The following is a 26822-nucleotide window of genomic DNA, read 5'->3' as shown; positions in this document are numbered from 1 at the left end:
AAAGATATATAAAAGAAATATATAGTTTGCTTGGCTAGATAACTGCTGCTCAGGTATCTTACAAATTGTTACTTTTCCAGTAAGTTCCAAGGACAATCTGTGTCACAAAGTACTAAGTAGTACTGAGAAAAGTACCTTTAAACTTAATAGGCTAGGCACACTATATAAGGCATCAACAACAATGAACAATTTTATTTAAAATTAAAATAAATTTATTAAAAAAATTTTAAATTTGAGCATAGTGGACATTTCAGGAGCAATAATGGACAATTTTGACAGTTCTAGCCAGCACTTATAAAATATTAATGATTAATAGCAAATATAAAAACCTTGAAAATTTTCCATCAAGTAATATGTGCAATTTAAAAAGCTTTATATAATTAATCATGTAACTTACATTTTTCTTATTGAAAGAGCTCTCTTCCAGTTTTTCCACAGCAAGAATGTTTTTTACTGGAATTGTGTAAATTGCATCTTTGCCTAAGTTTTAAAAGAAGAACAAAATTAAAATGATTTGCATCAGAATTATAAAGGTGAGGTTAATTCTGTAAAGTTTAATAAGCTCATCCTCTTCATAGCAGGAATATAAGTAACCTAAAGATTTCCAAGTGATGAACATATAAGCATTCTTTGTTTTATGGAACAAACGCATTTTTCTTGCTTTCTATAAAGTGACTTTCTCTTTACCCTTTTCAATATAAAATTTAAAACATTTTAAAGGAAAAATGTGGGAATAAATTTGGTCTCGCAGAAAATTGAAATGTTACCATATTTTTTATGGGAACTGAAAAAGTAATATACTTAGCAGTATAGGCCTGCTCAAAACATGTCCAGACATGGAGTTTTCTTTCAAGGGAGTTCTCACGTAAGAAGTGAATCAGACTGCTAAGTGGATTTTCTGTTTTACAGTCTAATATGTAAGGGATTAACATTGAATGATTGATTCAATCACTGAATGATTAACAGGACTTTAAGTTAAAAAATTGTTTTTTTCTATCATATACTGGCTGGTCAGATGACTAGAACTACCAAATTTACTCTAAGATACACAGGGAACAAAAGTAAAATTTTATTTGGTAGAGAGTGAATCAATCCTTTACCTAATTTAAGAATCTGAGTTTGCTAAAAGAGCTCCATTATAATATGACATGATGATATGATGCATTTTGATTTACAATTTACCTGAGAAAAGACCATATTTCATACAGTCATAGATACTATAATTATGACTTTTCCTGGTCATCTTGTAATGTTCTCAGAAAAACCGACGCTTTGCTTTTATTCTCTCAGAGCTTAAAGCAGAGTTTAATGACATGTATACTGAAGTGCTAGAAGTTAAGAACTTTATGTTCGTACTGGTCCATGGATTAATGTATAGTTTTCTGGTCAAAGACAATTATTTGGTTAATAAATATTTTGGGTCTTTTTTTAAAAAAATTTTTATTTATTTATGATAGTCACAGAGAGAGAGAGAGAGAGAGAGGGAGAGAGAGAGAGAGAGAGAGAGGCAGAGACATAGGCATAGGGAGAAGCAGGCTCCATGCACCGGGAGCCCGATGTGGGATTTGATCCCGGGTCTCCAGGATCGCGCCCTGGGCCAAAGGCAGGCGCTAAACCGCTGCGCCACCCAGGGATCACTATTTTGGGTCTTGAACAGAGAGGTTAAACTAAAATATGCATTAAGCCTGGTTGCTGGTATAAAATCTAAAATTTGTATAATTCAAGCAGTTGTGATATACAATTTTAAAAAAAAGATAAAGTTACTTAGTTCACGTATCATACATTTAATGTCTAGTATATACCAGACACTATTCTAACTACTTTAGATACAGCAGTAAATAGAATATATAAGGCCCCTCCCTAATGAAGTTTGCATTTAGGTCTGTGAAGACTGACAAAAGACAAATATTAGGTAGAGATGAATACTATAATGAAAATAACCTGAGGTGATATAATAGAAAGTTACTGGGCAGTTACTTTAAATGGGTGGTTACAGAAAACTTTTTTCAGGAAACATTTATTTTTTTATTTTTTAAAAATATTTAATTTATTTATTTGACACAGAGAGAGAGCAGGAACAAGGGGAGCAGTAGAGGGAAAGGGAGAAGCAGGCTCCCTGCTAAGCAGGGAGCCACATGTGGGGCTCGATCCCAGGACCCTGAGATCATGACCCGAGCCCAAGGCAGACACTTAACTACCTGAGCCACCCAGGTGCCCCTCAGGAAACATTTAAATTCAAAAAATATAAAACATAAGTGCATCAAAAAATAAGAAAAGACTATCAGCAGTCTCCTGGAAGCAGACAAGATCAAATTTATGGCAGCAAGGGGAGGGGAGAATAAACTGAAGGAAGTCATAGCCTGAACCACATGTAGGAAAAGACATCTGCAAAAGTAGGAGTAGTTAGAAGACAGCTTCAAGTCAGAATCATTGGACATAGACAGCTGGGGTTTGGGGACACAAGGACACACACACACACACTCTCTCTCTCTCTCTCAGACATACATCAGGATGATTAATAGGTAAACTGTACCTGGGAGAGCTCCCTGTCCCTCAGCTTGTACTAAACAGCGGTCAACAGAGGTTTATGTCCCAGCCTATGCAGTAATGACACCTACTGGGATTGCAGAGCACTGCTATGTCCCAGGTACTCACTGACCCTCAGGAGGGAAGGAGAGCACCCATACCAGAAGACAAGTAGCAGCCTTGCCCCTCAGAAACTTGTCCTGTACCTCCCTCAGGATCTTTGGCAGTAAGCTACTGAACACTGAAGCAAGAGTGTAAAAACACAAAGATGAGCAAATCACCAAAAGGTCACCAAACAATGAAGAAAATTAGCACCCTGAAAGAGAGACATACATAGAACAAAGAGGATAACGTTTGGGGAACTGAGGGATCCAATAAAGTGCCTCCAATAAAGTGTGTACTGAGGGATCCAATAAAGTGCCTCCAATAAAGTGTGTACTGATCTACATGGAGTAGCACCACAGAAAATCCGAGAATTTAGTAATTTCACAGGACGTTTCCATCTTTAGATTTGTTTAATACACGAAGCAATCATATACTCCAGAACTGCTATTATTTGTTCATTTCTGGGCAAATTCTAACATAGAATATATAGACAAAGTATATTGCTCCCAGACACATATACTATCATAATGTCATTAGAGTTACTGGTGTTAAATGAGATGAATTGCACATGATTAGTAAAATAGAAGATTTTACTGAGGATTCTTACAAATCCAATACAAAAGGACAAAGGAGAAAGTCAAAAAAGTTAAGAGCCATGATGGATGGATGTAGAAGTTTCAATACCTAATAAGAATTCCAGAAACAGAATAGAAAGAGTGTTCGGGAGAAAATTATCAATGAAAATATCCCAGAGCTAAAAAACAGGAATCTCCAGATTGAAAGGATCCAACAAGTGCTCAGCAGCATGGAAGGAAAGAGTCCATAACCTCACACTGGGGAGTAAAATATCAGAACTTGAAGGCTAAAGAAATTCCAAAGAGTTACGAGGGAGAAGAATCAAGACAGATTCAGAAGACATAAAAATTCTCACCAGCAATAATGGAAACTAGCAAACCTGGGATCCCTGGGTGGCGCAGCGGTTTAGCGCCTGCCTTTGGCCCAGGGCGTGATCCTGGAGACCCGGGATCGAATCCCACTTGGGCTCCCAGTGCATGGAGCCTGCTTCTCCCTCTGCCTGTGTCTCTGCCTCTCTCTCTCTCTCTTTCTCTCTCTCTGTGACTATCATAAATAAATAAAAAAAATTAAAAAAAATTTATTCCTAATTAGGAATAAATCCTTTTTGGGGAGGAGACTCCTACTGTAAATGATATTCTTAAAACTTCATTTTCTGACTGTTTCCTTCTAGTTTATAGAAATACAGTTGATTTGTATATACAAATCATGTATCCCACAGCCTCACTAAATTCACTTATTGCATCAAGTACTTGAAGACTCTTTAGGATATCCTATGTATACCTTTTCTTTCCTTTCTTTTTTTGGCCCAATCTCCAGTAAAATGTTAAATAGAACAGATGAAAATAGATAATCCTTGCTTTGCTCCTGATCTTGGATATGATGTTCCATTTATTGTAATTATTGATAACAGTTGTGTTTACACTATCATTTTGCTGTTTTTTTGTTTCATTTTGTTTCCTATTTATTCCATCTGATTTTTGCTCCTCTGTTCTTCCTCTCCTGCCCCATTTATTTATTTACTTTTTGGGTAAGGGAGAGGGAATGGGCTATACTTTTTTCTAAAAATGTTTTTGTTCTAGAGATTATAGTATACAGCCCTGACTCATTATGGTCTACTTAAAATTATTGTGTCACTCCACATAAAATATAAGATCCTTGCAATAACTTACTCCATCTCTTTCCTTTGTGCTATTGTCATATATTTTCTATGTAGATTTGTTATTAACTGTGTAATTCGATGTTATAAATTTTGCCTATTAAGCAGTTGCTTTTTAAGGAAAATGAGAAAAGAGAAAAGATATTCTTACATTTATCTACATAATTATCATTTCTAGTATTCTTCATTCCTTCCTGTGGCTCTAAGTTTCCATCTGGTGTTATTTCGCTTCAGCCTGAAGAATTTCTTTTAGCATTCCTACAGTGCAAACCTGTTTGCAATGGAGTTTCCCAGCTTTCATTTACCTAAGGGATATTTTCATTTTTAAAGGAAATTTTCACTAGAATTCTAGGTTGAGAGTTTTTTCTTCAGTACTTTAAAGAGGTCATTCCATTGTCTTTTGGCTTTGGTTGCTTCTTATGAGAGCTGTCAACTATATTGTTCTCCTTTAATGCAATCTGTCTTCTGTTCCTTTGCTTTCGAGATTTTCTGTATGTCTCTGGTTTAATTACTATACGTCTAAGCGTGCTTTTCTTTGTACTTATCATGCTTGGAGGTCACTGAACTTCTAAGATCTATAAAATAATATTTTTCACCAAATTTGCGAAATTTTAGGCCATTATTGCTTTAAAATATTTTTTTCTGCTTTACTCTTTTCTCTGCTCTCCTTCTGACACTAAACATGCACATGTTAGACTGTCTGATATTGTTCCAAAAGCCACTGAGAGTTTTTTTCTCTCCCAAGTTTTTTTTCTCTGTGTTCCTAGACTGGATAATTTCTATTAACCTATCTTCAAGTTCCCTGAACTTTTCTTCAATATTTCAAATGAAACATTTCACTTCTAGATTTCCATTTGATTCCTTTCAATAGTTTCTAACATTCTTGTGCTGAAATCCTTCTTTACTCATGACTATCCTTTACATTAAGTCCGTGAGGTATTTGTAATACCTTTAAAGTTCATGTCTATAATTATAACATGTAAACCACATAGGGATCTATTACTGACTCTTCTTCTCTTAACTATGTGTTCTGTTTTACTGTTTCTTCTCAAACTTGTTAATGTTTCATTATACACTGGACATTATGAATGACACACTGTAGAGACTGGATTCATTTACCTTCCCCTTGAATAGTTACAGTTACATTAGTTGATCACACTGAGGCTTGGTTTTCTACTTTATTCTTAATCTCAGGACAGTCTTTACTGCTGAGCCACTGCCCTTTTGATCTTTCAGTGAAAATCTCAGGGTGTTTATTAAGCCCTTCCAAAATTCCAAACTGTTTTTCCTGAGGAGGAAAGAAATTGAAATCTCTGTTCATCTTTTTAAATATTTCCTGTTACTGCTTTTCAGTAGCTTCTTTGAAATTCCCCCTGTATAAGCAGTTGAAGAGTCAGCCAAGGATTTCAGGGGCATTCACATAGAGATTGGAAGGCTCATCCTTTTTTTCCCCTCAATTTCCAGCTTCTCTAGCAGCTGTGAGCTGTATCTTACAACATCTGAAGCCAATAAAATGTGGCCTCCTGCTTGAATTTCAGCCATCTCACACTGCACAGGGTAGGAGTGCCTTCAGAGAGAAAAACCATGTAATAATATATTCCAACATGACTCCCATTTTTGAGGGTCAAGTCCTTCAGAGTTGTCTTATATATTCTTCCAAGTTAATTGTTACCTATGAAAGAGTTAGTCTAATACTGACATACCTCATTTTATTGTATGTTGCTTTATTGCACTTTTGTTTATTGCACAACAGATGTTGTGTTTTTAATAAATTGAAGGTCTGTAGCAACCCTGCATCAAGCAAGTCTATTGGTACCATTTTTCCACAGGATTTGATCTTTTCACGTCTGTGTCACATTTTGATAATTCTCACAATATTTCAAACTTTTCCACTATTATTATATTAGTTAAGGTGATCAGTGCTCTTTGATATTACTATTATAATTCTTCTGAGGTACCACGAACTGTGCCCATATAAGACAGCAACCCTAATTGATACATACTGTATGTGTTCTGAATGTTCCACCAACCAGCCATTCTCCCATCTCTCTCCCCTTCTCCTTGGGCCTCCCTATTCCCTGAGACACAATATTGAAATTAAGCCAATTAATAACTGTACAATAGCCTTCAAGTGAAAGCCAAGAAATGCCAAAAGCTAAGCCTCTTGTGACAAACAGTGTGCCAAGTGGTGAATGCAACAGAAAACCTCCTGAAGGAAATTAAAAGTGTTACTCCAGGGAACACATGAATGAAGAAACTGAAACAGCCTTATTGTTGATATGATGGAGACTACGTGGTCAAGACAGATGATCACACCAGCTACAACATTCCTTTAAGTCAAAAGCCTAATCTAGAATTAAGGCTTTAACTCAATTCTATCAAGGCTAACAGAAGTAAGGAAGCTGCACAAGAAAAGTCTGAAGCTAGCAGAAAAAGAAGGAAAGAATTCATCTCCATAACATAAAAGTATACAGTGAAGCAGTAAGTGCTGATGTTAGAAGCTGCAGCAATTTATCTAGAAGATCTAGTTAAGATAATTGATAAAGGTGGCTACACTAAACAACAGATTTTCAGTGCAGACAAAAAGTCGTATATTGGAAGAAGATGCCATCTAGGACTTTCACAACTAGAAAGAAGTCAATGCGTGGCTTTAAAGCTTCAAAGCCTCAAAGGACAGGCTAACTCTCTTGTTAGGAGCAAATGTAGCTGACTCTAAGTTGAAGCCAATGCTCATTTACCATTCCAAAATCCTAGGGCCCTTAAAAATTATGCTAAATCCACTCTGCTTATGTTCCATAATTGGAACAAAGCCTGGATGACAGCACATCTGTTTACAACAGTATAGATGTATATTTTTTAAGCCCACTGTTCAGACTTAATGCTCGGAAAAAAAAATTCCTTTCAAAATATTAAGGCTTACTGACAATGCACCTGGTCACCCAAGTCCTCTGATGAGGATATACAATGAGGTTAATGTTATTTTCATGTCTACTAACATAACATCCATTCTGTAGCCCATGGATCAAGGAGTAATTTTGACTTTAAAGTCATAAGATTTAACAATTCATAAGGCTATAGCTGCCAAACATGGTGGTACCTCTGATGGGTCTGGGCAACATAAATAGAAAACCTTCTGGAAAGGATTTACCATTTTAGATGCCATTAAGAACTTTTGTGATTTATGGGAAGAGGTCAAAATATCAACATTAACAGGAGTTTGGAAGAAAAAAGTTGAGTCCAGCCCTCATTGATAACTCTGAGGGGTTCAACTTCAGTGGAGGAAATAACTGCAGATGTGTTGGAAGGACCAAGAAAACTAGAGTTAGAAGTGGAGCCTGAAGATGTGACTGACCTGCTGTAATTTCAATATAAAACTTAAATCGGAGAATAGTCTTATTATGGATGAGCAAAGAAAGTAGTTTCTTGAAATGGAATCTATTCAAGACTGGTGAAATGACACCATAGGACTTAAAGTATTACCTAAACTTAATTGATGAAGCAGTGGCAGAGTCTGAGAGGACTGACTCCAATTTTGAAAGAAGTTCTACTCTGGATAAAATGCTATCAAACAACATCACATGCTACAGAGAAATCATTCACGAAAAGAGTGATTTTTTTCAAGGCAAATTTCACAACTGTCTTCAATTTTATGAAATTGCCACAGCTACCCAACCTTCAGCAAACACTACCCTGAACAGCTAGCAGTTAAACATCAAGGCAAGACCCTCTACCAGCAAAAAGATGACACTGTGCTGAAACCTCAGAAGATGGTAAGCATTTTTTTTTTTTTTAGCAATGGAGTATTTTTAATTTAAGGTATATACATCTTTTTTTTTTTTTTTTTTTTTTTTTAGATATTATGCTATTGCACACTTAAAAGACCATGGTAGAGTGTGAAGATAACTTTATATACACTGGAAGCCAAAAATTCTTTTGACTCACTTTATTATGAATTAGCTTTATTGCTGTGGTCTGGAACCAGACCCACCATATCTCTGACGTATGGCTGTACGAGTTCCTTCACTACTGAGAACTCCTCTGTTTATTTTTTAAAAAGGCAACTTCATCACTGTAGTTATGTAAGCCCAAATCCTTGGAGTTATCCTTGGCTTGCCTTTCTTCCACTCTTGGTATCTGATCCTTTAGCAAACTACCTGAGTACTATCTTTAAAAAAGATCCAGAATGTGATCCATTTTTATTGCTTCCACTGCTACCAACTGGTCCAAGCCATTATCTTTGCTCCCCTAAATTACTGCAATGCCTCTTAACTGATATCCTCACCCCTTTCATTCTATTCTCCATGTGGTATGAATGATTGATCCTATTAAAATATAAGTCAAGGGATCCCTGGGTGGCGCAGCGGTTTGGCGCCTGCCTTTGGCCCAGGGCGCGATCCTGGAGACCCAGGATCGAATCCCACGTCGGGCTCCCGGTGCATGGAGCCTGCTTCTCCCTCTGCCTGTGTCTCTGCGCCTCTCTCTCTCTCTCTCTGTGTGTGACTGTCATAAATAAATAAAAAATTAAAAAAAAATATATAAGTCAAATGATGTAATTCCTCACCTTAAAGCTCTCCAATGCCTTTCTATCTTTGACTCAAAGTTTTTGAATGGCCCACAAAGCCCTAAAAATATCTAGCTTCTCCATAGCCTTTTTGACCTAAGTTCCTATGAGAACCCCTTTACTCTTCCCCCCCCCCCCCCTTAGCTATAAGAGCTTTCTCTTATCTCTAAATATTCTAAGCAAGCTTCTGTTTCAGGGACTTTGTACTGGCTGCTGTTAACTATGCATCACTATTATCCCAAATATCCACATGACTCATCATCTTTAGATCTTTGCTCAAATGTCATTTCTTAGTGAAGCCCTACCTGGTTAGACTTTTTAATACTGCAACTCTCCTCATAAACCCATCATTCTCTATTCTTTCTCTGCTTTATTTTTATCTATCTCATTTTGTATCTCCAACATACTATATATTTTTTTCATCGTGTATCACGATTAAAATTCCATGAGGGCAAACATTTTAATTTGTCTAGGCTTTCTCCAGAGCCTAGGACAGCATCTGTACATAGTAGGCACTCCATAAAATACTTGTTGAATCAACATATGATTGCAACAATGATGTTCTTTAGTTACCAAAGAAAAAAATACTGTAGAACATGGTGTGTGAAAATATGACCAGGTAAAAACCAAGTAAATCTAAGTGTACTGAGATTTATGTTTAAAATATCATTAAAGTTTCTTTTATATTGTCCATAAGCTATATGAACTAGAACATCTGATATCACATGGAAGTTGTATATGCTATGTATACCAGGTCTCCCAAGAGTGGACAATACCTAATCAAGTTTGGAGAGCACAGATGGAATTTCAGAGATGAATCTGTTAATAATCTATTATTAGTACTCTTAGAGGAAATTTTAGAAGCCTAAAGCAGTGGTTCTTAAAGTAATTCAGATGATAATATATCTGGAAGACATGGTGCTCTTTGAAGAACACCATTTATTTAAAAAAAAAAATCTACTATATGGCTTAATGGATAGTAAAAGCATGGTCCCTGACACTGAGGATCTTACAGAGTAGAGGAAAAGAAGGATAAAACTAAGGACTACCTGGTGTGACAGGAGTTATCCTAAGGTAATACAGAAACAGAATAAGGGAATAGCTCAACTAAAGTAGCTAGAGTCTTATAAGTGACTTCTATAACACCTGATACTTTATCTGAGGCTTAAAGGACAACAAATCACACAGGTAAAGAAGGAAAGAAAGGAATTTCTAGGGAGAGCATATACAAAAGCATGAAGGTAAAAGAGTACAAGTTAAAGGAACTACAAGAGCTAGTTTGATAAAGTGACATATGGACAATGTAAAAGATTTGGCTGGATGGGAAAGGAAGAAGCTGGAAGGTCAATAACTCAATTGATTTCAGCATACAACTAGAAGAACTTTTACTTATAGAAGATGACTACATTTGTAAATATAGCAATATAAAGCCATAATCACAAGCACACATGCTCATAAAAAACTGCCTATATAATCATGACTGGTTGCTGACTGAGTGCCCTATAACACTCATTTGCCACACATTAATCTAGTTGTATTGAAGATAAGTCACATGTGATCACCTAAGCAGGCATAACTTACTTAGGAAAAACTCTTAAAATTGAGAAAATTCTATTAATTCCTTTTCCACTAAATTGGGAAAAGACCATACTATTTGATTCTAAGTAGTAGAAATACTTGATTCAGAATACTAGTGTCCAGTAAAAGGACAGAGTGAAAGACTCAATCATTTAGAGCCATGTATAGAAAATTTGGGAGGCACTCTTTCAGACACCAAAGTCAGATAGCAAGTATAGCAAGAGATTTAGCTAGGAGACTTGGCTATCCAGAAACAGCAAGGAAATAGGAAGTAAGCGAAACATTTGCTTGAGCAATCAGAGAATCCAAAGCCCATGCATTTTCTTCATAGAGGTAAGTCCTTAAGTCTTTCATCAAAGCTTTTTAAACTTAAGCATAATTTTAATAAACAGTACCTGAATCCTCACTCACAGTGTACTGTGGTAAAAAATGTGGAGTTGCGTGATGGAGGTAGGAGTGAGATGTTACATTATGGTTCATTGACAGCACAAGAAATTTAAGGTAACAAGCTGAATATAAAGGGGATTGAGAAAAACTGTATAAAGCAAACATAGGAATGCAAAAAAGCACAGCAGTCCAAGGCATTTAGCTGGGGAGTCAACAGCTGCACACATCCATAAGCAGCCCTGAAAACACCACTGAATCAAAGCACTGCAAAATAATTAAATTATCAATGACAGCCCCACGTTATCTAGAAAATGTTAACTTACGTTCAATGAATTCTTTTTTAGAAGGCAGGGAAGCATGTAATACATTTTGGAAAAATCCATCAAAATAGTTAAAACAAAAAGCATGGATGCTTAAAACTGTAGGCTTTGGTAAATAATCTTGAAACTTCATGTAACAGAGCTTATTCCTCCAATGTCTCATTCCAGTAGGTTAAATTTCTTAAGGCCTGAAAACAATGTAATTTCTAATGTGTCTATTTTATATCTAGAGCAGCCTAATCACTCTATATAATTTTACCCTCATAAAGTTTACTAGCTAGAAGAGAGGTTCTTAAGAAGTGTAGATGAACTGTGGGTCTACAAATTCATTGAAATTATATGCAAAATCTCAGGTCTAGTTTGTATGTGCATTTTTCTGGAGAAAGAGGCCAAAGCTATCACCTGATTCTTAAAGTTCTAAGCCAAAAAAGACTTTAAATATTAGTTTAGGTTAGAAAATACTTTAAATGAAGAAAAAACAGCTAATTTATTCATGGAAAATGACTAACTTCCCTTAAATTTTATTTCAATGCACTGTTAATGTAAACATTATTAGCATATTATGACAGCTACTTTTTAAAAGCTGCTATGTATGTGAGAGCATTTATATAGTATTCAACATAAGCTATAACTTCCAAAACATTCAAAATATAGTTACCTTAAAAAGTGCTGTCTGAAAGACTATGTATGTAGCCTATTGCTCTTTAGTCATGTGACTACTGATATGCCATAACAAATTATCTAGGTGCTTAAAAATAAAATGACTTTGGTTTCTTATATCGTACTAATACATTTGGCCATACGTAGTCATTTTGGTTGAGCCATAATAAGGAATAATTATGAAACAATTTTTCTTATGACTCTACTCTTCAAAAATCTCCACTCAAGCATTCTACTTAATTGAATCTATATTCTCTTGAAAGTATCCTATGGCTGGTGTTTGCTATCATTTCAGAATTTTCAGCACAGGCTCTCTTAACAGATCTTTACCTAACAGGGCTAATGGATTAACTGAAGCTCTCCATGTTCTAAGACATAACAGATGATGCTCATTGGATGCTGAATGCTTGTGGTTACCAGGCTACTACTATCTGTTTAGCTTGGATCCTTTGGTTTCCATTGGTTAGGCTGTTTTATTTACCAACTCCATTGGGTTTGTTCCCAAACCGACTTATGCCATTTTTCCATACTGCAATTATAATTTACTTAAATATATATATGTATAGTGACAAAGTAAGTGCCCCCTCCACTAAGAGGGTTACTGTTTATTTGAAAATCAGGTGAGTGCTCTAAAAAGCTTCAAAAAAGGAGATCCACACACATATGAAGTCAATTTATATGAGGTGAGACACCTATAAAAGATTAGGGGTGACTGCCATGAAATCTAATAGGATTCTGTACTTGGATTACTTTTCAAGTATTTAAGTTCTGGATTCACTCTGGAGAAATCAACCAGAAAATTGACGCAGTATGGGTATATTTGCACAAGAAACACAAAGGGGAAATCCAATCTATAGATCCATATTTAAAGAAAAGATCTTGATTCTCTATCAAAAGATTCGGCAAGCGTATATATAAATATTTAAGATATGTATGTATCTTTTTGTCTGTTTTTAAATGATTCTTGCTTTAAGTGAACATCTTTGTATCTTGATCACCGTGAATAAAAGGATTCTACTAAATGTGATCCACGATTTAGTAATTAAGTTATTCCTGCTAAGATACCAGCTAATGGCCTTCTGTGGATCATTCATTACCCCAAAGGAATAAACTTAAAAACTGGACATTTTAGGCACTGAGTCAGTCCACTGAGGGACAAACCATACCTCTCTGAATCCCTCAAACCACACTGTAGGAAGATGGCTTTCTTTATCCAAACAGTCCATTGTGCTTTTTAAGGAGGCAAATCATTATACATCCATCTTGAAGCTAGCTTGGCCAACAGTCTAGAATGAATATGATAACTGTATAGGAATCACAATCTATCATATGACTGTGGAAATTTTGTGCTGATGTTATCCAGCAAACTACTGAAATACTCTCATTCGTTAGATATTGATTCTTACCAATTTGGCTCTGAGAGTTTAAAAGAAACTTCTAAGTTCTAGGTAAGTGGGATTTACCAGGGTTTTTTTTTTTTTTTAGAAAACAAAGCATGTGTGAGGATAAAAAATGGAATTTACATGGTATCACTTGTCAAATATTTACTGTATCCTTAATGTGTATGTATCACTGTAAGAAACTATATACTACAGTAATATTAGACAAAAGGTTCGCCAGAGCTACATTAAGCAGAAAAAAAAAAATCTTCACTGAGAACCAGGAAAAGACCCCAAAATAAAGCATAAACACAACTACCTGGCTGTTTGTGGTAGGTGAGCTCTCTGCTTGTTAAGCAGAACCACCGTTTCTTGAAATTCTTTTTCCCAATCCGAGTTCTTCCCTGAGCTCTTTTATACATCTCACTGCCAAAACAACAGATATGAAAATTTAGTTATGGATATTAAAATAGTTCAAACAAAGCAAACATTTTTTTAAAATTTTAAATGACATGATAGGCTGTGTACGATCATAAGTATATAAAAATGTCTTTGTCATCTATAACTTCTGCATTCACTTTGGCCATGCTAATGGAATAAAGTCTTTAATTAATTTAATATTTATAATTGTGCTATTCAGAACTAAAGGGGCCAACTTTAACTAAAGCTTTCCTTTAATTTCCAATGATAACATTACTTCAAGACTGAAGAGTGCTGTTACTTTTTCAAAGTACTCTAATACCCACAATCTCCTTATATTTACAAAGCTACTCTAGGACTCTAAGGACAAGGAATGACGCCCATGTGCAACTTACCTGATGGTTAATTAAACAGTTCTAACAGAGAACAAAACCTAGATTTCCTCACTTCCAGGCCCAGGCCTTTTGTACTTATATAAAATCTATACTGACACGACTTTAAATTTCTAGGTTTATTCAATTACCCTTCTTTCAGGTGCACAGGCTCACTCGTACCACTGGATTCTTTAGTTTCAGTAGATGAAATTTCATCCAAGAACTAAACAGGGAAATGAGCAAAAATTACACTTTGTGATAACATATGTCAAAAATTCAATTTATCTTAAATATCACTGATAATATGGTGAAGTTTTTCTTTAAGGAATACACATAATTTTAACTTATAAAATATATAACTGTAGAGGAATTCCTAAGCTACACCTTGGATAGGTGTTCTAAAAAGTTTATTCTCAAGTTACTTAAAACCCAGAATATGTTTCCCTACAAAAACAGCTCAATCTACAATCCTTAAGCTATCATTCTGAAACCTATAAAGCTCTAAATAAAGAGAATTGTTTTGTTTTTGATTTACAGTAAAATCATTTGGGGGCACAACCTAACCTGAGCTATCAAAGGCTGTTCATAGTCTGGATTTATCTTATTTAGTGTGAATATTCATACATTGTGCTCTATAATGTGTTTGATTACGGGGTGCTACCCCAGGCCCCAGTGGGGTATAATACACAGCATACATCTATTATCTTTTAAAACTCTGAAAAACTGAATTCTGAAATATCTCTGGTCCTCAGGATTTTAGATACAGGATTGTGAACCTATATTATAGGTCAGGGATCACCAAATTATGGCTCAGTGGGCCAAATTCAACCTGCAGCCTGTTTTTGTAAGTCCTATGAGTTAAGAATAGTTTTTATATTTTTAAAGGGCTGTAAAAACAGAAACAAAGAAGAATATGGGGCACAGCCTTTATGTGGCCAGCAAAGCCTAAAATAGTTACTCACTGGCCCTTTAAAGAAAAGATTTTGCTGATTTCTATTATGTACAACTGACTGTACCCCTCAAAGATGGTATTCCACAATTATGACTGAAATGTAACTGGATTCTCTGGAATAATGTGGCACTCTAATCACCAGTTATAAACTTCCTGGTGAGAATGGGAATGTGGTGGCTCAAGAAAGTTTGGAGTACCCATCTTTAGTAATGGCAAGGCACCCTTGTAAAGAGCAGTTAGCTTCATGAATATGCTACCTTGACAGGTCAACATCTTCTTCTGGCATGTGGCTGTCTCTTGATGAGAAAGAGAAATTAGTATTTCAAGGAACAATTCTTGTTCTTAGAGAGGAATCCTATTTTGTCCCATAAATGAGCTACCTCTTTGTTTAGTGTTTAGTCTTTGCTTTTTCCTTTATACTTTTCTATGTTGTCCCACTTGGGACTGAGAAAAAAAAAAAAAGTACATTCCAATAGAGATAACATTGAAGCACAAGTACCTAAATCTAAACCAGAATTTGTGTGGAGTCATATTCTCTCAAGATTGGCTTAAGACTGCCCACTAGAAGACACATATAATTTTTTCCAATGTTTACTTCTAGCACGTAAGAAGGAGATCTTGGTAAGTGATGAACAAGAACAGAGTTTCTTTTGCATTATACATGGAGATACAGAACAAGTATATAAGGGAACTAAATGGGGCACCTGGGTGGCTCGGTCAGTAAAGTGTCTGACTCCTGATGATGGCTTAGGTCATGATCTCAGGGTTGTTAGGTAGAACCCCTGCTTAACATTCTCTCTCTCCTTCCATTCTCATGTGCATGTGCACACTCTCTCTCAAATAAATAAATAAATAAATAAATAAATAAATAAATAAATAATCTTAAATATATATATACAAGGGAACTAAACAAGTGTCTTATCACATCTCCAGTTCTTAGACACAGACCATCCACTAATAGAGGGTAGCAGATTTATTTTAACATTTCATTTCACAGCATTTGCCTGAAGGCATAGATTTACTTATTTGAAAAATATTTATTATTTAAGATAATTATCACACTTGTTTTATTTATAAGAAACTATGGGATAAATACAATTATATAAAGTGAAAGAAAACACAATAATTAAGATGAACTACAGGGAGGGTGAATATAGGTCCTAATTTGCTCAGGGCCATCCCTGTCTATAGCAGTGATCCCAATATTATCAGTAGTATTCTTTTTCACTCTTTAAAATGTCCAGGTTTGGACACTAAATTATATGGTCACTCTGTTAACAGAACTATCCAAATTGCCCTTTTTAAACTCTGTGGGAATAGTACACCAATACAAAATGAGAAACTGGGGTTCATAGCCTTTTGCAATTTCTAGCAATGCACATATCCTGACTTAGCTAGTAAATAATAAAGAAAACTCTTAGATTAGGGCAAAATATCCTAACCTATTTTAAGAGTCTAGACCCACATCTGAAACAGGAAGTGTACTATGGTGACAGCCCATGAGAATGTGAGTGGGTGACACAGGACAGATTAGGAACAGGCTCAACTCCTGGCACACTTAAATACTTTCTCCACTGACATTATCAACTTTACACATTCTGATTTTATCAGTGGAAAAAACAATCAGCTGCTACCAAAGTCTAGGTCATAAAAAATGGCAAAACAACCCTAAAACAAAAGACAGTACATCATAATCTTGCCAACAAAAGTCTGCCTACACTGTCCCACAAGTGTTTCAACAATGACCTACATATAAAAGGGCAGCTTTTCCTTAGCCTATTCTTTTGAAAGTCTTTCTCCTCAAAAGCCTTCAATGGTTGCTTAAAAAGATTTTGGTTGAACTTGCACTATTCTAGATGAAAAAAATTCCAACTGACTTTATTTTTTAAAAACTATTATTTTCATTTACTGGGTCCCTGTAAGAATTCTAAACACATATAAAGTACAAACATACACTTCAACAAAATATACTCTTGGCAGTCAACTCTGAATCAATCATGCTACAAAAACGGAATGAAATCTTTAAAATATGGCCTTACTAATTCTGATTCATTAAATCAGAATCATGATAAATATAACACAGGACTTTCTTCAAACTAAGTTTAGATGTACTTCAAAATAACTTTACAGGGGCAGCCCCAGTGGCGCAGCAGTTTAGCGCCGCCTGCAGCCCAGGGCGTGATCCTGGAGACTCGGGATCGAGTCCCACATCGCACTCCCTGCGTGGTGCCTGCTTCTTCCTCTGCCTGTGTCTCTGCCTCTCTCTCTCTAGCTGTGTCTCTAGATGAATAAATAAATAAAAATCTTAAAAAAAAAAAACTTTACAAATTTTAGGGTTTTATAATAATGCTACATTTTGTTTAGAATGATTCAGAACTAAAGACTTCAAGAAATTAAAAATCCTTTCAAAACATTCTCAATTTCTAAGTACAGCAATTTTTGTATATCGTAGGCCTCGTGTTAGGATATTATATACTATAGTCTTTTGTACATTTACAATACATTTTAATTTGTAGTAACTTTCCTCAGGTCACTACCGTTAGCCTATAATGTTTATAAAATGTTCAGTAATTCATGTATTTTTTACTATGACAAGTACCCCTATACATTAGGTACCATACTAAACTCTTACCCCTAGACCAGAGGTTCTCAATTAGAAACAGTTCTGTCCCTCAGGGGACATTTGGCAATGTTTACAGACATTTTTGGTTGTCAAAACTAGAAGCATCCTACTGGCATCCAATTGGTAGAAGCCAGGCATACTGCTAAACATCCTACAATACACAAGGCAGCCCCTCACAATCAATTATCTGACCCAACTGTTGAGAGTGCTGTTAAGAAACCATAATTCTAGCTATTTGTCATTTATGTTACTAAGACACCAGCAATAACAGCTGTTGTTAAACATTTAGGTATTTCCACAGCTAGAAATCCCATAGTTTTATATGGAAGAAGAAAGGAAGAAAAAGCCTCTTTGCATTTGACGTACAGTTTAAATATTATTTTTTTAAACTGGGGATTGACTTCTAGGAATAATATGAAACGCTAACATTGCCCCAATGCTGTATAATAAGAAATGTTAATACTTCCAGAGTAAAACAATCATACCTTTTTAACTGCTATAATATATCCTTCTTCTTGAAACATTTTGAAAAATTCACACATGAATGTCTCTTTGAAACTTGACTAGGGAAAAAGAAAGCAACACAGAATTTATACATGCTAAATAGAGAACTAAAAATATAATGAATTATCTTTCTAAGCTGAAGATTAAGGCCTTAAAGGATTTAATCATATATTTCAAGAGAATTATAGGATTTGGAGTAGGATTTCTTTCAACAGCTGTTAGATGAGTATGGCACAAACAGATTAATAAATACAAGGTTCTTGCACTGTTCACTAGACTCTCTCCTCTCTGCTTAGATGTAATAGTTTAAATAAAACTTCTTTAACAGGTGACTAAGACACAATGGCTGTCTAAAAGGCGCTACTGCATCTGTATATGCATATTTTTGGTTTTGCTTTGTTTTTAATTTGGAAGGGAATGAGTAAGACAAAAGGGATCATAAGGTATAACAACATTTAGAAGTGTGAATACAAAGCAAAAGATATAAAGACTCACCTTGCTTTTGGACAGACTCCCCCAGCTTCCCAAAGTTTGAATGGTTTTTGAGATGAGAGTTAATGTTCGAATTGTCTGTGCATCCTAAAGAATGTAAAAAAGACACAAAACTCCTGTTAAGTTTTTAAGAAATAGAATCTGTCTAAGAGGTAGAAGAGAGTGAATAGGCTAGATTGCTTTAAAATAGTGATTTAAAATGTTCATTCAAATCACCAATGTAATTAAACTCTAACTTATGCTGGGCACAACTCACTAGACTAAGCAATTAAGAGACCAAAGAAGCCAAATGTTATTTATAATTCCCCCCAAAGTAATTATATTCAACAACGCATTACTTCTGAAAGCCATACTTTAATACTATATATGTTATTTTGACAGTATGGCAGCTTGGATTACTGAACAAATTGTACTAACTTTTGAAATGTGAATCACATCTACTTTTTCTACCTTGTAACTTAAAATGGCAGTTTCCAAATTTTCTCTACTCAACCCACCTCTAAGGCTACTCAATAACTAATACAGCTTGTACTATCAATTATTTTCATCACAGAAGCAAAATCCTAACTAAAATTAAGAAATGAGAAGCTGAGGTGCCTAGGTGGCTCAATTGTTGGGCGTCTGCCTTTGGCTCAGGTCATGATCCCAAAGTCCCTGTATCAAGCCCCACATTAGGCTTCCTGCTCCACAGAGAGTCTGTCCCTCTGCCCCTGCCCCTGCCCCTGTTCATGTTCTCTCTGTCAAATAAATAAATAAAGTCTTTAAAAAAAAAGAGAGAGAGAGAAGTTATTTGGTTCATGTAGAATCTAAGCAGAGTAAATATTTGGGTCTGTTATCCAAGGTATTTTTTAGGCCTGACTACCAGAAAAAAACTAAATATAAATAAAAATTGATTCAATAGTTCCCCAGATGAGACCTTGCTCCCTCCTTTTTTTTAAAAACTTGAGGTATACTTACATACAGTGAAATGAATAGATTTTAAGTGTACATAACCCAATGAGTTTCTACCAATCCATGTATCTATAGGACCAAGTCTTCTATTAAATATCTTTATTTTGGAGATTCAAATAAACACTATCTTCCCTCAAAAGACACACTTCAGAAAATTCAGATGCAGAAATTGCTTTAGTTTAGCTTTTGATTACATTCCTTAATATTTTAGTATTCCCACACTAAAAATGACAGTGAATGTGAAGAAGAGATGACCAGGATATAAGACAATCTGGAAAAAAAGGACTATCTGGGATATGATCATTATGATATATTGATAAAATAGTTACACACCTTAATTAAGGTTATTCAGAAATGTTTTAGCTAAAACATCCAGGATTCCATTACACTTTTGTGCAAAAAGTCCTTACAATTCTCTGCCTTTGAAGAATGTAAGGTTCTTAACAATGGCTAATAAAATGAATTTGAACTGAATTTCACCAAGACTTCCCTGTTCAAATTTTGTTTTTAAATCACTGTTTTAGATTATTTCCCTGAACTAAAAAAAAAAAAAAAAAAGAACAAAGTGTATTTTATACAATTTCTGCACACCAGATATTTGTTTACATCAACATGGCCCTCACTACTATGTGACAATCATATCATTTAGCTACTATTGATTCCCTAGTGTACTCTACCTACAAGCTGTTCTAAATTCTTCCCTTAAAAAAAATAAAATAAAATAAAATAAAATAAAATAAAATAAAATAAAATAAAATAAAATAAAATAAAATAAAATAAAATAAAATAAAATAAAATAAATAAATAAATAAATAAATAAATAAATAAATAAATAAATAAATAAATAAATAAATAAATAAATAAATAAATTCTTCCCTTGCTACCATCATAATTTTTCATGGATGTCCAGTACCTTGGACATCTGGTACCTAGCACACAGCCTGGCACCGGCATCTAGTAGATGTCTTATAACATTATTAAATTCAACTGAAGTTGAATCTCAAAACAACGTATCTTACCCTTTTTTCCTTATATTAGGTTGAACCAAATGAAGTTACTATTATTTGACTACTTTAATCTACAAAACACAAAACAACTTCATGCACCTCACCATATCTCAAAGGAGGAAATTACTCTTTTTCTAAGGTTTACACTCATCACTTTTTTCTTTTTAAGACACTCTGAATCCTCCAGGATACTGATCTGGTATTAGCAAGCCCTCTTTTTCTTCTTCAATTTCTCCCTTCTGTTGGTTTCTTCTCCTCTGTTTAAACCACATACAGATTTTCCCATTTTGGAGAAGACACATCATTTGACCAGTCCCCTCTCTGAGCTACTACCTTTCACTGAATGTCTACTTGTCCTAGAAACTGTGTATGTACTTGGGATACACAAACTTGAAAAAGATCCAACCCCTGAGCTTAGGTATTGACAGTCCACATTCAGAGACAGTAAACAGATGACTATAAAGTAGTATGACAAATGTCAAGATAGAGAGAGCCACAGGATGCTCTAAGTATAATACATAAGCAAGGCACCTAACCTAGACTGGAGGGTTAGAGGAATTTGCCTTGGCTGAGTCTTTAAAGGAACTATCAATGAGAGAATGAGGGGCATGAGGAGAAAAATGGTTCAATCCTGTTTTCTACCCCCACCATGAACCTTCTCAGGAGTAGTCCACCACGTCAATGTTAATGTAACTTATATTTAAAAATAAGCATTTAGGGCAGCCCGGGTGGCTCAGTGGTTTAGCGCCGCCTTCAGCCCAGGGCCTGATCCTGGAGACCCAGGATCGAGTCCCACGTTGGGCTCCCTGCACGGAGCCTGCTTCTCCCTCTGCCTGTGTCTCTGCCTCTCTCTCTCTCTGTCTGTCATGAATAAATAAATAAAATCTTAAAAAAAATAAAAATAAGCATTTAAAAAAATTATCCATTCATGTGTGTATGTACACACTTGTACATGTCTGAATTTGCCTGTCTTTTATTAGCAATTTTGATATATTTCCTGGGTAAAAACAACACTTACCTATTATTTTCTAATCTTTTGCAATCTGATTTTCTTATACTTTATTAACACTGTTTTCTCAAACTTCAAAGAACTTCTAAATATAGTATTCAACAACCATTAATTGGTTCTCTTCCCAAACCACTCTAACTTTCAATATTGGTCTTGACAATCCCATCACCCATAGGTTCCTGGGATCACTCCTTGCTCTCAATTTCTACAGTACCTTAACTTGGTAAAAATCAGGTACTAGTTTTAGATTATGTATCTTACATATTTGTCCTATTCTTCCAATTAGAATGAAAAGTTCTTAAAAAAAGGGGATAAGTTTACACTTAAAAGCAAACAAAAAAGTTGTAAGACACAGTATGAACCAGTCCTTCTAGCATCTTGATTGGAAAAGTGATCTAAAATACAGTTTGTGATTAGAAGGACTTTACTGCAACATCTGTTACAGAAATATGCACATTCAAGTCTGAATATAGGGCAGGGTCACAAGCTCAGAGGTAGGAGTTCTGTTTCTATCCAGAATGCTGCTACTAAGCTTTTCTGGACCCAGAATTTTGCACAGCTTCAGTAACATAGCCACAGAAAGGACAGCACTATGAACAAAAGGACACTTGCCCACTCTCTGCTGTAGCTATTCACAGACTGTCCTCTGGCAAGAAAGGGTATGTTGCTGCAAAAGCAGCATGGTTCTGTTCAGCTCTCAAAGTGAAATGAGTGGGCAATGTTAATGCAGTTGTGAAGAGGAATGGCCTTTAAAGCCCAGTTTAACTCCAAAACCCATGTGTCTTCTCTACCCCGTATTAGTTAAGTTTCCTAATGGCAGAGAGTGTCTTCCTCATCACAGTATCTCCAGCGCTGAGCAGTTTTTGATACATTACAGGTGTTTGAACACCTTACTGCCTAAGAGGCAGGAAAGAACAGGGGTGGGCTCATAGATTAGAAAGACAGAAGGAGACAGCATTCCAGTTTAATCCAGTTCAAACTGAGTGAGATCAAATCCTACTTTATCTGTTGTGTGACCATGGAGAAATAACAGAATTGTGATATTCTTATTTGCAAATGGGGATAATAACAATTTACCTCACAGAGAGGACTAAGTAAAACACATAAATACTCAGCACAAGGCCTACCACAAAGTCCTAAGTAAATGTTGGCTATTATTATGATATGTCACACCAATCAGCAATGAAAGCAATTATATTAAGATTATAAAATATTTGGAACATAAAATGTTAAAGATTCAGCAAAAATATTCCATGTGAGAAGGAAACTAAGAGCAAAAGTAAGGAGTTTTAAAATGTTAAGAAATATGTGTATCTACGCAGTATAAATTCAGATATAAATAAACAGGACTTCAGAACATTTTTAAAGTTTTACGTCTCATATATTTACAGTATAAGGTGAATAAAAAGTAAAAGTGTGGAATAACCAAACAAATGTTCCAATCAAAGTTTTACGCCTTTCAGAAATATGCCTCTTCAAATTTCTGTGAGATTTAAAAATATTCGCAAGATTAAACTAAACCCGTAACTCATGAAAAAACAAAAACAACCCTAGTATTATGGAAATTTACAGATACACACGATAGTGGTGGGTAAATATAATGAATCCTCTTTGTACCTACCATCAAGCTTCAACAATATTTTATCACTTTTGTATAATACCTTTTAACAACAACAAAAAACGGAATTTTCAGCCTTCTCTGAAAGACTGAAATGGGCAAGGAAAATGCCCAGTAAATTTAAGTACCATTATAAGAAATCAGCCAAGTGAAACTGGCTTGTTATTTCATCTTTTAAAAAATTTAATAAAAATGGAATAAAACTTTGAGAAGAACAACACTTACTGGATGATGAGGTCGCAAATGAAAAGTATGAGGTGATACTACGGCTACAGCAAAGAAACGAAGAAATACAAAGCTGCTCACTGCAGAATACTGAACATGAGGGTCATCTGCAGGAAAAAAATGGTGAAATGTCATGCACAAAAACACTGAATTAATTAAAAAATGATGACAAAATAAAAAAAATATTGGAAAAACACATAAACTAAACAGGAGATCAATATAATTTGTCTAATGGGGACTGAGCTGATGAAATGATAGCATGATTATGACTAAATTAAAGGAAAAACTCCTAGGACTAAAAAAACCTGAAAGGAATAATAAATTTTAAAAAGGAAAGGCAAAGCTACCAGATTTTCAGAAATATATTTTTTAAAGGATTTATTTATTCAGAGAGACAGAGAGAGAGAGAGAGAGGGAGGCAGAGATACAGGCAGAGGGAGAAGCAGGCTCCATGCAGGCAGCCCGATGTGGGACTTGATCCCGGGTCTCAGGGATCATGCCCTGGACTGAAGGCGGCACTATACTGCTGAGCCACCCGGGCTGCCTACAGAAATATTTTAATTTGGAGAAAGTCCTTTTTCCTCATCTGCAAGGAGAGACTCCAGAAATTACAACAAAAATAAAGGTAGTATCTAGCACTACCTAGTGGCAATACTGAATCTCTTAGGACTAGGATAGGTTGTTGTCAGTTTTAGAATATTCTTTCAATTTTCCCCTCAAATGTCTTGATAATGGAATGCCTGGGTGGGTCAGTGGTTGAGCATCTGCCTTAGGCCCAGGATGTGATCTGGGGTTCTGGGATCGAGTCCCACATGGGGCTCCTGCATGGAGCCTGCTTCTCCTCCCTCTGCCTGTGTCTCTGCCTCACTCTGTGTCTTTCATGAATAAATAAATAAAATCTTTTAAAAAAAACATCTTGATAAGATCAAAGACAATGCAATAAAAACTGGCGGAAATCTTTCCTCTAAAGATGTGATCAGTTTTCCATATAAAAATGAAGATGAACTGAAGACAACTTGTGGTTTTTGTCATTCACCTACAGCTCTTGTTTCAGACTGGAGTCAATACTTAACCCAAAAGTCAGGTGACAGAGAAGCAGGTAGTGAGGGGAAAAAAGTCTGGATTTGGTTTGAGTTTTAAGTTTTATAAATCACTCAAAAGGTACTCATGGGCAAGTCACTTAACCTGTAGTTCTTCAGTAATACATACTGCCCACTCACTGTCTCTTCCCTACTCTCTGCTCATCTTCTCAGGGCAACAGAAGAACAAATGAGAAAGTATGAAAATATTTCATGACAACAAAACTATCACTACTGTAGTCTACTGAGGATAAGAAAACAATATTTAAAAGCCAACAAAAAGAATGGTAAAGGAAACACGTTTGCATTTATAAAAAGTCGTAAAATGTGTTTTAGATAATTTCTACAACAGAATTAAACATATTTTTTAAGGCCAAGATCACTGGGTAGTGTAGATTACAATGATTAGCAATACGCTTCAGAATAAGCCAAACTCAGGTTGGAGATCCTTCTTTTCTGCTGGCCATGTCTTGGATCTTGCACAAGTTACATAACATCTCTAAACCTCAATTTCATTATTTATCTAAGGGGAGCAGAACCTACACCTCAAGTAGTGGTGTGAACATAACAGTAGGAGGAGTAGGAGACACTGCAGGCTAGCACCATGTCTGTTCACTCACTAAATACTCAATGTACTTGTCATGATTTAACTATTTAAAAATATAATTTCAGTGAGCAGTTCATCTTGCCATATGTTAATGTCTCTGGCTCCCTTTACTGTGTTGTAAAGACTAGATTTAGTATACTCATTTAAAGCTGACTGTTTATGTCTTTAGTAGAATTAGCAAAGGCATCTAAGTCTGAATTTATATACATGTTAGTTAGACAACTCAGGCCCACAACTTTAGCACTGGGTAAATTTAGTGGAGGGGCAGATAACTGTGTGCACGCGCGTGTGTACACACACACACACACTTAAAAGAACATAAAATAGCAAAATTTCTTCAGATGGTTATAGAAATACACTTACAGTCTCACACATCTGGGTAAGATTAATAACTTAAGCAGCCACCTTACCTCCTCCCCTTCCCCCTATTATAGGCAGATCTAGAAAGACAGCTATAGCAAGTTTATTTACTTATCAGAGATGCATATAATTAGAATAATTCCAAATGTTGACAATCAGAAATAGCAACTCTTGCTTTTATGATATGTTTCTAAATGAAGCCTTGACATAGCTGTTACAAAATTAAAGCATGTATTGACTGATATACATACCTCAAAATTCTATGTCTTTCAACAGATGTTTCTAATGACTCAAACCATTTTTATAAAAATGTCCCACCACCAAAACCTGAGCATTTTCAAACTGTCCAATCTAGCCAGTTGTACTGAACTAAAAATTCTCATTATTTAAATGCATGAAGTGAAAACAGTAGTTGGTACAAATAACAAGTGTTTTTCTTTATTACATTTAACAATATTATAAGTACTGAGTATAAATGATACTTTTGTTATAGTTCTAAATGTTTGCCTTTCTTAAAAGTAATGGTTTTTGATTTGCTCTTTGTAAAAAGTTGGCAATATATTGAAATAAACAATGTTTTGAGGCTGTAAGGAAATGAAATTATATATTTTATAAAAGAGTCTAATTATTTTGCAAAGAAGACTGTACCTATAAACCTTAAACATTTCACATAAGCCAAATCCACAGGAAATCTACAAAAAAAAAAAATCAAGTACAGAAAAAGAAATGGTATGTTTTAGCAAAACAAGGCACTTACTGGGAAATCTTTGAGTAGCCATTTGCCTTAGAGAATAAAAAGTATCACACATTACAGTGGGGCAGCTCATACTTGATTTTACAATTGTACTGAATAACTTGTCCACATAGTAGCGCAGATTCTCCTGTAGGATTTAACAAGGTAAACATCAGGATTTTAACTTTTCCACAGCCATTATAGAAAATAATGCAGTGAAAATGAGATTAGGCAGTTACTATCCAGTGTACTTTATTTATTTATTTTAAAGATTTTATTTATTCATAAGAGGCACAGAGAGGCAAAGACATAGGCAGAGGGAGAAGCAGGCTCCCCACAAGAAGCCCGATGTGGGACTTGATCCCCGGACCCCAGGATCATGACATGAGCCAAAGGCAGACACTCAACCACTGAACCACCCAGGTGTCTCCCCTATATAGTGTACTTTAAATCTCTGCTTCCCTTTTCTAAACTCACGCAGTTAAAGGACAACTTACATCCTGACCTCATTTAACAAATTCAATGGAGTCTAGCGAAATATAACTAGTAAATGTATAGAATTAACTTCACAAGAAGCAACAGAATATAGAATGATCCAAAGGGAAATCAGGGAAATAACT

General features: G+C 35.3%; 1 protein-coding gene across 3 annotated transcripts in view; it reads right to left on the bottom strand.

The window, feature by feature from the left end:
• Window positions 1–26822, bottom strand: part of RASA2 (RAS p21 protein activator 2) — a 144465-nt gene that overhangs the window by 6156 nt on the left and 111487 nt on the right. For 2 of the 3 annotated variants that reach the window (XM_035704945.2, XM_025448775.3), the window contains 7 exons: window positions 26227–26350; window positions 23424–23530; window positions 18617–18700; window positions 18103–18180; window positions 14192–14265; window positions 13565–13674; window positions 398–480 (listed from right to left, as the gene is read on the bottom strand). In XM_035704945.2, the coding sequence (XP_035560838.1) occupies window positions 398–480; window positions 13565–13674; window positions 14192–14265; window positions 18103–18180; window positions 18617–18700; window positions 23424–23530; window positions 26227–26350 (660 nt within the window). The remainder of the gene's footprint in view (window positions 1–397; window positions 481–13564; window positions 13675–14191; window positions 14266–18102; window positions 18181–18616; window positions 18701–23423; window positions 23531–26226; window positions 26351–26822) is intronic. The other variant, XM_025448776.3, reaches the window with a different exon arrangement.

This window comes from Canis lupus, chromosome 23, assembly GCF_003254725.2.
Source record: "Canis lupus dingo isolate Sandy chromosome 23, ASM325472v2, whole genome shotgun sequence".
NCBI classification, from domain to species: Eukaryota; Metazoa; Chordata; class Mammalia; order Carnivora; family Canidae; genus Canis; species Canis lupus.
The sequence above is the reverse complement of the archived record's forward strand: the minus strand, read 5'-3'. Positions and strand labels throughout refer to the sequence as shown.